General features: G+C 44.7%; 1 protein-coding gene across 1 annotated transcript in view; it reads right to left on the bottom strand.

Moving 5' to 3' along the window:
• Positions 1 to 13,639, bottom strand: part of Dnah6 (dynein axonemal heavy chain 6) — a 185,874-nt gene that overhangs the window by 86,050 nt on the left and 86,185 nt on the right. The window contains 6 exon segments of the mRNA XM_050130231.1: positions 1,945 to 2,116; positions 3,057 to 3,188; positions 5,681 to 5,838; positions 8,564 to 8,711; positions 9,723 to 9,944; positions 12,779 to 12,922. Coding sequence (XP_049986188.1) covers positions 1,945 to 2,116; positions 3,057 to 3,188; positions 5,681 to 5,838; positions 8,564 to 8,711; positions 9,723 to 9,944; positions 12,779 to 12,922 — 976 coding nt within the window.

Raw genomic sequence — 13,639 nt, 5'->3', positions numbered from 1 at the left:
GGGTGGTCCTTGGACTTCCCACAGGGCAGGGAAACTTGATTGCTCTTTGGGCTAACGAGGGAGGGGAACTTGATTGGGGGAGGGGGAGGGAAATGGGAGGCAGTGTCGGGGAAGAATCAGAAATCTTTAATAAATAAATAAAAATTAAAAAAAAATCTACTTTCAATCTGCCAAGTTTAAGAAGTTCAACTGGCCATGTGAGTGAGGACACCAGGAAGAGTGTTGAATGTGGGAGGCACCCACTCAGACAGGAGGCTGAAATCTGTCGTAGACAACTGACTGAGGAGGTTGAGCAAGAAGTGGACAGAGAGCCGGGACTTGGTGGCACACGCCTTTAATACCAGTTCTCAGGAGGCAGAGGCAGGTGGATCTCTGTGAGTTTGAGGCCCACCTGGTCTATAGAGCAAGTACCAGGACAGGCTCCAAAGCTACAGAAAAACATTGTCTTGGGAAAAAAAACAAAAGTGGACTGAGGAAAGAACCCAGGGACCACAGTTTTAAGGTAGAATAGATGAGCAGCCATCAATGCGGATGGAGTGACATCAGATAGGGACAGACTAGGGAACACAGGAGAGCTTACCACATGGACTTCTGGGTAAGGAGAGGGGGCAGTGCCAAATGCCTATGGGAAGCGAAGCTAAGGCCAGGGTGAGGTATAAACTTTGACTTGTACTAAAGGCAGAACTGGAGGGATCATGAGGAGAAGCCACTAGAAAAGGAGAGGAATAGTGCTCCCTCCGGGAGAATTAACTTGATATCTTACAAGAGGATACCATAAAAGCAAAGTGGGAATTATAAGAACCAAATCTCCGATGGGGCAGGTGGAGATGGAGCTTCATCCAGAGGGAGAACAAAGGGACATGTAGTGATATTTTGTTTGTGTTTTAACAAATAAAGCTTGCCTGGAGATCAGGGTGCAGAGCTAAGCCACTAGAGGCCAGGTGGTGGTGGCTCACAACTTTAATCCCAGTACTTGGGAGTCCCAAACCTTCCATCTCAGCACTAGGGAGGTGGAGACAGGAAGGGGTATAGCTGGGCAGAGAAAGGAATATAAGGTGGGAGGAGACAGTGGCTAAGATGCAGTCTGAGGTTTGCTGGAGACTGGTGCAGTCTGAGGATGCAATCTGAGGACAGGGTCGCCCCTTTGGTCTGAGCATTGGTAGAGGTAGGAGGTCTCTCTAGTGGCTGGCTGCACTGCTTCTGTGACTCTCAGCTTTCACCCCTGAATACCTGACTCCATGTTTTTATTAAGAACAGTTAGAATTTGTGTTATAGGGACGGTTCACTCGGGGCAGACAGAAGCAGGTTGTCTGGGAGCTTTGGGAAATGAGGCATCTCTGGTGTGGTTGCTTCTGTTGTTCAGCTCTCTCTTTCTCATTTTTGGCTCGGAGTGAGAAGTGGGAGGGTTATTGGAGACTTGAGAAAGTTCTGGAGTTCAGCGTGAGGTAGGGGTGTTAGGGGACATGAATAATCTACACTGTTTCCTAGTGACCTTCCTGCTGCCGTGATAAAATACCCTGACCAAAGCAGTGTACGAAGAAGGAAGAGTTTGGTTTTCCACACAGTGCTGGGTAATGGTCCATCTCTTCAGGGGGATCACATGAGCAGAATCTTGGGGCAGCTGTGCACAACACATCCACAGTCCAGTAGCAGAGACAGGAAAGTGGAGAAATAAAATTTGTGCCCAGCTTCTTTCCTCTGTCTTACATAGTCTGGATCTCAAACACAGTGCCATCCACAGTGGGCAAGTCTACCCACCTCAGTGAACCATCATGGCAAGAGGGCCCTTTCCTGGGAGATTCTAGATCTCATCACGTGGCCATCTGAGAAGAAGCATCATGTAGGGTGCCTAGTTGAGTCATAGGCAGCTGGGTGCCATGGTTCTGAGAGAGCTGGTGAGGGCAATGGAAATGCAGAACCAAAGATTAATGTCCAGTACTCTACCTTGCACACACTTGGATAAATCTCTCAGGTTAAAGACGTAATGGGACTTGGCTGGGGTTGGCAGGAGATCGACGCTCATCCTGTTGTAAATCTCAACCGCAGCTTCCACGATGTTTGATGAAGTTTGCCTTACAGCTGGTGGGAAGTCATTCAGGAAGCCATTCAAGATGGCCTAGAACCAAAAATGTAAGGAGAGTCAGATTAAAACAAACAAACAAACAAACAAACAAATATTTGGCTCTCGGTACTCTAGTTCTGATACCTTTTCTAAGTGCAACTAGAATGTTAAATTCCAACACAAAGACACCCGTGTGTAAAGTCCTTGTTCATTTCAGAATATATTCTCAACAACAAGTTCTTTCTTGTGGTTTGTGGCTGTTTGGGTTGGCTGAGTGGGATTCATGGATGATATGTGCCTGACCACGGACTTCCCATTTCCTGTCTCTGTGGCTCTGCTCACTCAAGAACTCTGTTCCTGGGACTGCTTCGTTCTCTGTCTATTTGAATCCTCCTCCAAGACCAGCCTTGGGTGATTGGCGATGACATGCCTTCCCTGATTCACGCTTCTTCATCAGACTTTTCAGAATCATGGTTCACATTTGGACATTTTTGAGCACTTATAGCTTAAGGCAACAATGTGTTTCCCATTTAAATGACGAGGAATTTGTCCCTGGGGAAGGCTAGTACAGGTGGGAGAAAGATGGCTGTTCAGAGCGGTGGTGGGAGAGTCTGAAGCCTGTCTGAGATGTGTTGAACTGGAGCTGCCCAGAATGGTATGTGGTTTAAGGGAAGACCCAGGCTGGGAGACTATGAAGTGTGAGCAGAGGTAAGCGCTGGACTGTGGAAGAGATCTGCCTTCTTTAACAATAAATGACATGTTTAATCTGTCTGCATCCCTAAAGGGTCTGCTTGTGTGGCCACAGATATTGAAATCAAGATTCAGACACCCATCACCTTCTCTCTGGGTGTCCATGGTCACACGCTTCCTCCTTAGGAAAGAGACGGAGGGGTCTCTAGAAACCCAGTTGACCATTTTGACCATGAGACTTAAAGATCTCATGTTAAGTGTTTTTTTTTTCCCCCATCTTGCTTAAGTTAGAGTCCACACTCACCTGGAAAATCTGCTTTAGACTTTGCTCTGAGGGCATCGGGAGGCACATCATGCTAAAGTGTCGGATGAAGCGGGGTGTCACAGGGTTGCGGCCCCCTCCTGGAGGTGCACATGCTGATACGATTGTTACGTCCTGTGTGGAGAAAAAGTCACTTGAGTCAGTCTGCAGAGGAAGAGATAAGACTCTTTTCCCTAATATCGAGACTCAGAACCAACATTCTTTTGAGGACCTATCATGAACCAGCATTGCAACCCCAAGACTATCTGAGGTCACTATTCCTACCCTCATTTTATGATAGAAAAATCAAGGTCTTGGATGCTTAACTTAGTTGCTCAGTTGGCAGTGTCAGGACTGGCAAGACGGCTCAGTGTTTAAGAACGACTTCTGTCCTGCACGGGACCTTAGTCTGTTGCAAAGTTTCATTCCCTGCACCCACATCAAGTGACCTAACTGCTTGTAGCTCCAGGGGATCAAACACCTTCTTCTGGACTCCATGGGGCATGTGCACAAGCTCCCCAAATCGGCAAATAGTTAAAAATTAAATCTAAATCTTTAGTAACAAACAGTAGAGAGTAAAAGGCCACTCTGGCTCTGCAGATCAGGGAGCAGAGCTAGGAGTCTGGAGATCCGTTCAATGTGTTAGTTTCATCCAGCAGATATCCTTATGAGATACAGACTATGGGCCTCAGAAGCCTGTGTGAGAGAGGGCTTGACTTCAGATAATGACCATTGAAATGAAAAGGAATAAGTGACCAGAGAAATAGTTACAATGGATAGCCCATACATTCCAAAGAATATAGGATTTGGGCTGTGTCTGTTTGTCTTCAAGCTAACAACATCCTTTGATTTGCAGGAATGCTGGGAGAGTTAAATGACATAAATTGCTTGCTGCAATTTGTCTTTACTATGGCAAGCTGCCTTAGACTAGACATGCCCTTTTGCAGAACAGAAACAGAGCAGGATCCCCATTCCCCCCCCCCAGGTTCGTAAGGACTGCTGATGACATTTTGGTTGTACTTGTCACCACACTGGGGCTCCGACTCTCATTCTTAGGGGCTACACATTCTCTATTATTGCCTCCCCTCTAATCCATTCCTTCCCCACAGTTAAGAAGATTTTTCTAGAACACTTGCTTCAAAGATTCTCTGTCACAGAGAGGAAAAACCTACACTCCTCATCATGGGCCCACAGCCCTCTGAGATGTGAGTTCTGTTCCTCTTGCTGTTCCAGCATCAAAATTTACATGCCCAGGCATTCCAGACTTCCTGTTTATGAGATAGCTAGTATTCACTCCCTTGGCTCTGTCTTTATAATCTAAGTTCCCAACCCCCTGCTTCTCTCACACCCAGCCTAATCCCAACCCTGAATTCTTTCTCTCCGCCTCCCCTACTCATCATCTCTCACCACAGATGTCTGTCTCCTCTCCCAAACTCAGTTCTCTGGGAGGCGAGGACCATCTCATTTGCCCCTCATCCCTCAAAGCTTTATGCCAAGAACTCAGTGTAGATGGAACGAGCTGAATTAGAGGTAAGAAACACAAAGTCGTGTTTTATAGACTGAATTTATCCAGAAATAATGTGTTGAAGTCCTAATTTGTGTTTAAAATTAGGGACAGATCAAAAAGGTCCATGCTCCTTCTATTTCTCCACATGATGCCTTGCTGTTGTATAGCTTCCCCCCTGCTTCTCAAGAAGTTTTAAAGAAAGCGTGTTCATACCAGGACATAAACAACTCACAAGTTTCAGGAAGTACCAAAGCTTACCAGATTCACAGGGTCCCTGGATCCCCAAGGTTCTATAGGTAGTAAGGACTGATGAGTAATAAGGACTGATGAGGAGAGGAGATGCCCTGGAATGTTCAGCTGCCTGTAAGTTGTGCATCAAACTCCAGATCCAGCTGCCATGAGTTGTCAACCATGCTGGGGGTGGGGGTGAGCTTCAGGTGAAGCAGCTGCCCCTGCGTTTCCTTCCAAGACAAGGTCTCACTCTGTGACCCAGACTGACCTGAACTTGTGATGTGGACCAGGTTGGCCTTTAACTCACAGAGATCCACTTGTCTCTGCCTCCCAAGTGCTGGGAATATCTCCAACCCCGCAGATGCCTTTGAGTCATTTACGTTCCTGTAAGTAACCCTATAACCACACCTGTAAGTAAGCCCAATGCACTGGTTTACCAGGTTGGATTCTGATGGTATCTTTATTTTGGTCCACTACTGGCTCCCTATCTGGGTTGAGGAGACATTTGTAGAGATCTCCCCAGTGCCACCTCCCACTTGCACCATTCCAGTGACGAAAAGGAAAGCTGTCATCACAAGGTCACATGTCACCACAAGTGGTCAAAACCACAATCCATAGTAAATGTCTTTATAACTTACCCAACCCGTGGTAATAGAAAACAGACTAATAGACTCATGTAAAGACCTGAGGAGAAGAAAGACATCTACAGATCAAGCAGGGAAGTTTTAGAGGAGTGGATTCTGCTGGCTCCTTAATCTTGAACTTTTAGCCTTCAGAATTATGAAAAAATAGATTAAACTACCCAGTCTATAATACCCAGTGTTATAGTAGCTCTGAAAAGGATATTCAATGTTTGAACACATCAATTAATGTAAAATCTAAAATTAACCTGTATTTCTTTCCAGAAAAGTTTGTTTCTATCATAAAATCCACCAAAATCTTGATACTGCCGAAGCAATTCAATTGGTGGTTGGGAGCCGTAGCGATCCAGTCGGGGCATATTCAGATCATCAACAAAAATCACAACGCGCTTATTTCCTGGTGCTCCTGGGAAGAGAAAAACAGTTTGAAAAGAATGAAAATTTGTCACTAGAAAGTGGAAGGCCATTTTGTTGTTGTGGTGGTGGTGGTTTGAAAATGATTTGTTCTTACAAAAATTCATGTTGAGGCTTGGTCCTTGGTGTAATGGTGTTGAGAAGCGGTGGAATCACTGGGGTCATAAGGGATCTCCTCACTCACCTCTTCCAGGAGAAAAGAATGAATCAAAGCACTCGCATTGTCCTGTCATATGACATGGTTCCCCACCCTTAGTCTCAGAATCACATGATGATGATACTAGCTCCCTAGTGGTCTGAACCTTTCCAGATGTGAGGACCAGATTACCTGAGCATCTGAGCATGGGGGAGGAAGGGAATTACCTTTCCACAGAAGGATGGTTTGTTTGATGTGGTGGTTTGGAAGAAATTGGCCCTCATTGGCCCACAGATAGTGGCACTATTAGGAGGCATGGTCTTTTTGGAGCACACGTGTCTATGTGGAGGAAGTGTCACTGAGGCCAGACTTGAAGTTTCAGATACTCAAGCCAGACCAGTGGCTCAGGGTCCCTGCCTGTTGCCTATCGATCCATATGTAGAACTCAGCTACCTCTCCTGCATCACGGCTGCTGCATGCCACCACGATTACAATGGTCTAAACCTCTGAACTTTGTCGACCCCTGAATAAATGTTTTCCTTTATAAGAGTTGCTGGGGTCATGGTGTCTCTTCACAGCAATAGAAACTCTAACTAAGACAGCTACTAAAGGTTTCCATTTATGAACACCACCTCATCATCCCCATACAGAAAACAGGCTTTGATGTTTGAAACCATCCCAGCCTCACCAATGGGAATTCCTGAACAGTGGGAAGGAAGCACAGTAGGTGAGAGTTCACCCCTCTGGCACCCAGGTCTTGGGACAACTGCTACAGCCCCCGTGGCTGGGATAAATGCTAGGTGGCAAATCCAAGGCAACTGAAGTTAATTCAAGGGCTCCACACCATCTTCTGCCCCAGAGAAGCCATGTAGCAAGACCAGACTGGAAAGAAGAGACCTAAGAGAGTAATTCATTAAAAATGGGGAGCTCATGCCAAAAACCTAGACTGGCATCTGCTGCCCTGTGTTTAGCTAAGCAAGGACGGGGAACCAAGGAGTAGGGAGGCAGCTGGTGGCCCCACTGTTAGTATATGGAGGTCAGTGCATGACGGACGATGTGGAAAGCAGCTGAGTCTAAGCTCTCTCAGGTGCCCAGTCCAGAGGGCTGTGGGCTCTGCTGAGTGAAGTCCAGCACCTGGGAGCTAGAGCTTGTGTTGTTGGAGGATGGGAATGAGTGGAGGAGGAGACCTTGAGATCAACCTCAGGCAGCCCTGCAGAAGGAGGCTGAAGCCTGACCAGTGAACTGCTCTTTTAGTGATGCTCACAAGAACTCATTCCTGCACGGCCCTCCCAGAGGACATGGAGCAGCCAGCTCCAGAGAAGCAGGGGCCGTACATAGCGACAATCTAAATGTTAGTGAGGGACAAAACTTTAGTCTATTCCATCTTCTTTACCTACACATCAGGATCTTTAGGACTAGTAAAAAACACCCCATGCTACCTCAATGATAGGTCCTGGAGATGCAAATCTGACTTACAACACAGATAAGGGCTGACTTTCAGTTAGGCTTGGGGTTGATGTTTTACATTGGCATAGATTTGAAACAATCTAAAGGTAACAGGAAAATTATGCTTAAAAACAAACAAACAAACAAACAAAACTAGACCGGGCGGTGGTAGCACACTTGGGAGGCAGAGGCAGGCGGATCTCTGTGGATTCAAGGCCAGCCTGGTCTACAGAGCGAGTTCCAGGATGAGCTCCAAAGCAACAGAGAAACTGTTTTGAAAAACCAAAAAACAAACAAGCAAAAAAAGCAAGGAAGCAAACAAAAATGAGCTAATAAAGGAAAGAGAGGGAGATGTTAGAACTTGGCTGGAAACACTGACCAAAGACAAACTCAATCTTATGCTTACTTCCAACCAAACCCAGAAACTGCATGGGCATACATGAAGACCTTTGCTGGTCTTAAACAAGTGGAAGTCATTGAGATCTGAGGCCCTTTGATGGAGAGAAGGGGAGCCATGAAGTGGCTTCAGTTAAGAGACTGAAGATGGTCTGGGCTGACCATGATGGTGGCTGTCATGGTTAATCTTCACTTTGGCTTCACCTGGAATCACCTAGGAGACACACTTTCTGGGCGTGTCTGTGAGAATGGAGAAAGGAAGACTGACCCTAAATGTGGATGGCACAATCCCATGGACTGGGATTTCAGACTAAATGAGAAACCAAAAGAGGAGACAGCAACCCCTCTCCCTGCTGGCGGCAGATTGGTGTGGCTGCCTGCCGCCATGCTTCCCCACTGTGATCAACTGCCTCCCTCAAACTGTGAGCCCAAACAAATCCTTCTTCCTTCAAGTTGCCTTCTTCAGGTGTTTTGCTGACACAGTGGTGGGAGAAATAAATGACTTGCAGTTAACAGTGAGCTGTCTGGATGAGAAAAATGACAGTTGGCAGCAGACTCTCCTTACTTGAGCTCTCCACGACCTCTTGTTGAGGCACGGCCCTCCAACCAGCGCTGCTCAACACAAGAATGGGGTGGTGCAGAGCAAGTCTGGTTTCCTCAGCTTGCTCTCTTTGTATGCACCCTACCGGCTGAATGAATAATTCGTGTGGGTAAAACTGCAATGATGACTCAGTCTTACCTAGAATATTTTTTCTTTTTCTTTCCAGTTTTGACTCAATGATCTCTTGTGTCCTTGCAGAGGACGTTTGGGCAGAAAAATTCAGGTAAACAGGGACATAGCCTGCTGATTCTTGAATTCTGTTCAGCAATCCTTTCACAATAACAGACTTTGAATAAAAAAAGAATATGTTAACTGATTTCATAGTCAATATGGTACTTTTTTCCATAGCCTACACTTGTCATGATCCAACACAGTGAACAAGAAACAGGATAAAAGAAGGAGGTTTGGACGTAGACAGAACTGTTTGGGATTCTTTTAGTGTGAACAGAGATTTCAGTTATAGTCGTCAGAACCAAAGAAATACTTTACTCAGATTTAACTCAGAAAAAGTTGCAGAGTTACACTAAAATTCATCTGTTACTACCCAGACCAATTTTAAACTGAGGTAGACTTACATTTCTTTATTAAAATTTTTTAAAAATTGATATTTTATTTATTGTGTATGTGTGAGCATGCATATGTGAGTGTGTGCATGTGTGAGCATGTCTGTGTGTGTACTCATGTGTGAACATGTATGTGGGGGTGTCTGTGTGTCATGGAATACATGTGTAGAGGCCAGAAGACAACTTACGGGAATTGGAACTGAACCCAGGTAACCAAGCTTGGCAGCAAGCTCCTTTATTTGCTGAGCCATCTTGCTTGCCCACATCTCTTAGTGATAATATAGAAAGGAAACAGTGAATCCTGGTGTGTGTGGACTCCTCTAAGTATTTTCTTCTCCGCCTCCCTCCTCCCACCAAATTAAAATGACATCCAAGTTATGGCTGTGTCAGTTAAAATTAAGTAGGAAACAGGACAGAATGACCTTCATCAACAGTCCTTGGGGAACACAATTGCTCTGGGCAGTTTCTCTCCAGACACTGTGAGACCATTGCAGAAGTATGAAATGTCCCTAAACTCAAAACCTGGCCTATGACACCAACCCGAGGATGCGTGCAGAAACTGATAAACCCTGGGGAAATCCCCAGGTCTATATAGATTCTGCAGAGATAAATCCTTCCTGGAAAAGTGACACAAGCTAAACATGGGAAACAACGAGTTATTTCCGATGCCAGGGACCCCAGCTCCACAGTCCCTCACTTTTGATAGCACTTCTTACCTGAGGCCAGTTTCCTACCTTGCCAACTCCAGTGGTTCCTGTAAACAACACCGAATGCTTGACCGCCAGCAGCTTTTCCATTAGATAGCCATAGCGCACTGTGTCTGTTGTAGGGACGAGCATCTCAAAGAATGGGACCTCCTTGCTGTACTTGAAGGTGGGTATGATACGTTCCCAGGGGTCCAAGCGTTTGGTGTCAAAGTCTACATGAATGCTCCACAGATCCCCAGAACTGGGCAGCTGAAATAGGAACCCAGTGTCAGTGGACAGCACAGGCCCACAGAAACATACATTCTCATAAAAGCAAAGAGCACACATAGAGCTGAATTTCATTTTTGCTATTAAGAGTTTTTCCAGGTATCATAGGCGAATTCTTTCCTTTTTAACTTCAGTGGCGGCGATGCAGTCATTCCTGTGTGTATGATGCACGCGACATGTGATGGCGTGGGTGAATGCAGAGGCAGTGGAGGACACTGGTGTCCCAGCCATCATTCTCGGCCTTATTTGTTTGCGATGACGTCTTACTGACCGTGGAATGAGGCTGGTGGCTATCAAGCCCCAGAGATCCTCCTGTTTCCATCTTACAGTGTGTGGAGATTTATTTATTTACATATTGATTTTACTCTTTTTTATTTATGTGTCTGTGTGAGTATGCCTACTTGTCTGTGTGTGTACCAGCTTGACTCCCTTGGAGACTTCGTCATCAGGATCTTACACATGCAGAAAGAAGAGAGTAGCGGGCAGGACGGCATTAACCAGAGTGTGCCCCTGCTCCTGGCTGAGAAATTTCAAAGGAGAGATGACCCCTGCTCAACAGCAAAGGGAGACTGGCCAGTTCCACGGATTGGAACCCCGCAGAGGCATTCATTTAAGACACAAGCGTCTGCGCTCTCACCTTCACGAGACAACCCAGGAGCTGGAGTTTCCAATTAGGAAGAAATAGTGACCCAAGTTTTTAAAAACTTTAACCTCACTTGTCTTTCATTCTCTGAATCTTCATTTTCTTTCCTTCCTCCCTTCCTTCTGTCCTTCCCCCTTTCTTCTCATCTTCCCTTTCCTCTCTCTCTTTTTCTTCTAGGCAACACTCTACCTCTGAGTTCTATTCCAAGCCCATATAGACTTCTTAATTTCTTTGTTTAATTCTTATTTTGCTTAGTCAGATTTTGCCTTTCTTTGTTTTCTCATTGTTTCCCTGTTTTGCTTATTGTTTATAACTTTCTTTAGCTTTAATAATCCTCATGTTGTTTGGTCTATCTTCATGATATTCGAACATCCTTTTTCCTCTTGTGCTGCACCGGCGATGAAGATGGAATAACTATTGCTTCTTATTACATCACACTGTCCGAATGGCTGTCAGATCACGGTCCCCGTACTGTGAATCCGCTCCTCCTCTCTACGTGCTGGCAGTTCCTATGTCCAAGTGAAGACTGGGCACTAAGAAGACCCACATAAAAGGGGCTGGAGAGGTGACTTGACAGGAGCATTTGCTGCTCTTGTAGGGGAGCCAGGTTCAGTCTCCAGCATCCGCATAGTGGCTCACAATGACCTGTAACTCCAGTTCCAGGACATCCAACTCCCTCTTCTGGCTTCTGTGGGCACAGTACACAGGTGATGTGCATACATACATCCATGCAAAACCCTCATAGACATAAAATAAAAGTAAATACATCTTTAAAATAAAACAAAAGGTAGTAAGAGGAAAAAATAAAATGTTCTTCCATTCTGACAGATGTGCAAAGTACAGCTCAGGAACATCCAAAATACAAAATAGTCAATACGGATCCTACAGAAGGCAAAGATTATGGAGTAACTGGAATATCATGAAAAAAAAATCCTTTGTTTCATTAGAGGTGGCACACACCTTTAACACTACTACCCAGAAGACAGAGACAGGCAAACCTCAGGGAGTTTTAGGTCAGCCTGGTGAACATAATGAGACCCCACTTTAAAAAAAAAGAATTCTACATCCTACATTTTTAAAAACTGAATTATTTTAAGGAGGATTTGGACAGGATGAGTGAAATACGGAAATTAGTTCAGGTTCTAGATTAAAGTCACTAATGTGGGTGAGAAAACTAGCAAAATGGATGAGAAATTTGACAACGTGGGTGAAAAAATTTACCAAGGAAACTGAGTCTGGAAAAGAACCAAATGGAAATGCCAGAAATGAGTCAATTAACACACACACACATTCACACACACACACATTCACACACACACACACAAGCCCTAAGAGGTTTACAAACGTTCTCTCTGTACTGAATGTCTTTCCTTGTATCAGGTGCTCCATGCCATCTAGCAACGAGGGAGAGTACACAGAAGGGTGTGTCAGGTGTTTGCCAACAATGCCCTATTTAACAGAAGGTACTCGAGCATCTGCAGACTTCGGGATCCTTGGGAGAAGACTGGGGTTGGTTTCCCCAAGGACAACTGAATGCACATATCCATTTTCATCCAGTTCCCCCACACATTGTATTTTGAAAATCCTTGAGTGGTATTTCCAGTTCCAGTCCAATATCACAAGGTGCATTTGCATCTTCTTTGCACATTTGCAGATCTGTCTGTGACAGTGAGGAATCTGGCCGCCATGGCACGTTTGGTCAGTGTTGGGATACACAACAAGTAGTTTAAGAGTCAATACAGAGTAACTGTGAGTGCACCTGCTAACTAACCCAGTAGTCATCTACGGTTCAGGGCTTTGCAGACCATTGCCTTATTAATATCAAATGCCCCCAGAAGCACACCAGAAGATTCCTTATTTGCTTGTTTTCCTGTTTTTCATTTTTTTATACAATAGATGTTGTCAGTGGCTGACAGAGAATAACTTTTTTAAATCCTCACAGTGAATAGGATTAAAGCTCTTAAAGTTGGTGCTTCCCCTGCTTGCACACCTCTTTCTACTTAAAATGAAATTCTACTCTATTAACTCAAACCTTTAGCTTAGGTTACATTTTCTGGAGTGTTTGTTTAACCTTATGCATATTACTCTTCGACCCAAAACATAACACTCTTAAAGTTTTACCTTTAAATTTTAAGGATTTAAAGCTACGATGTCACCTCCACTTGGTCCTTACCCTCGCATCAGGATTATCATCAAATTGTGTTCTAATAAATGTATCGAAAGAATCCCAGTAATTTTCAGTTAAGTTTCCACCCAGAGACCACAAATAACAGAACACGAAAGTCTGGCACAGTAACGTGTTCAGCTTCATTTGCTCCTGAAAGTACAAAGAGAGACAGTGTAAAGATCTTACTCTCCAAGGGAAAGTAAACCCTGAACTGTCAAGTTTGGGATTTTCGTCTTTACTAGTCTTACATGTTTAACTGGGCATCACACGTGTTCTATTTAGTGGTCCTACATGGCTGCGCTCCCTTGTCTACGTGATGGAAGATGATGAAACATGAATGACAGGCACCAGTAGGAAGCACACCCTGCAGCTGACTGTAGCTGTGCATTGTAACTTAATTTTTAGCTCTTTGCTTTCTTTAAGCAGATTGAGCATTTGTTGTCCTGAAATGTTGTAGACTACAAGGGTATTAAAAGTCGAGTAGAGGAATATATCACAGGCTTTCTGGTAATCCCTTCTAACTTTGAATCAAATGCAGTCATTAGTCTCGTGAAGATTAAATTAATAAGATAAAATGATCAAATTTCTGAAAATTTAGAGTTTTATTGGCAAAGACTCTTATAGAACAATAGTATTTTTGTAGCTTTTTAGTAGTAAGAAGAAGGCTTCATGCAGGGCTGGTGAAGTGGCTCAGTGGGTAAAAGCACTTAAGCCAGACATCTTCAGCTTGATTCCTGAACCCTTAGTAGGAAAGAACCAACCCCCAAAAGTTATTTTCTGATCTTCACATGTGCACACACACCAACACACACACACACACACACCAACCACTCACCCACCAACACACACACACCAACACACCCACAC

This window comes from Alexandromys fortis, unplaced genomic scaffold, assembly GCF_014885135.2.
Source record: "Alexandromys fortis isolate MF-2015 unplaced genomic scaffold, M_Fortis_MF-2015_v1.1 scaffold_336, whole genome shotgun sequence".
Taxonomy (NCBI): domain Eukaryota; kingdom Metazoa; phylum Chordata; class Mammalia; order Rodentia; family Cricetidae; genus Alexandromys; species Alexandromys fortis.
This window is presented reverse-complemented; position numbering and strand designations above follow the sequence as displayed.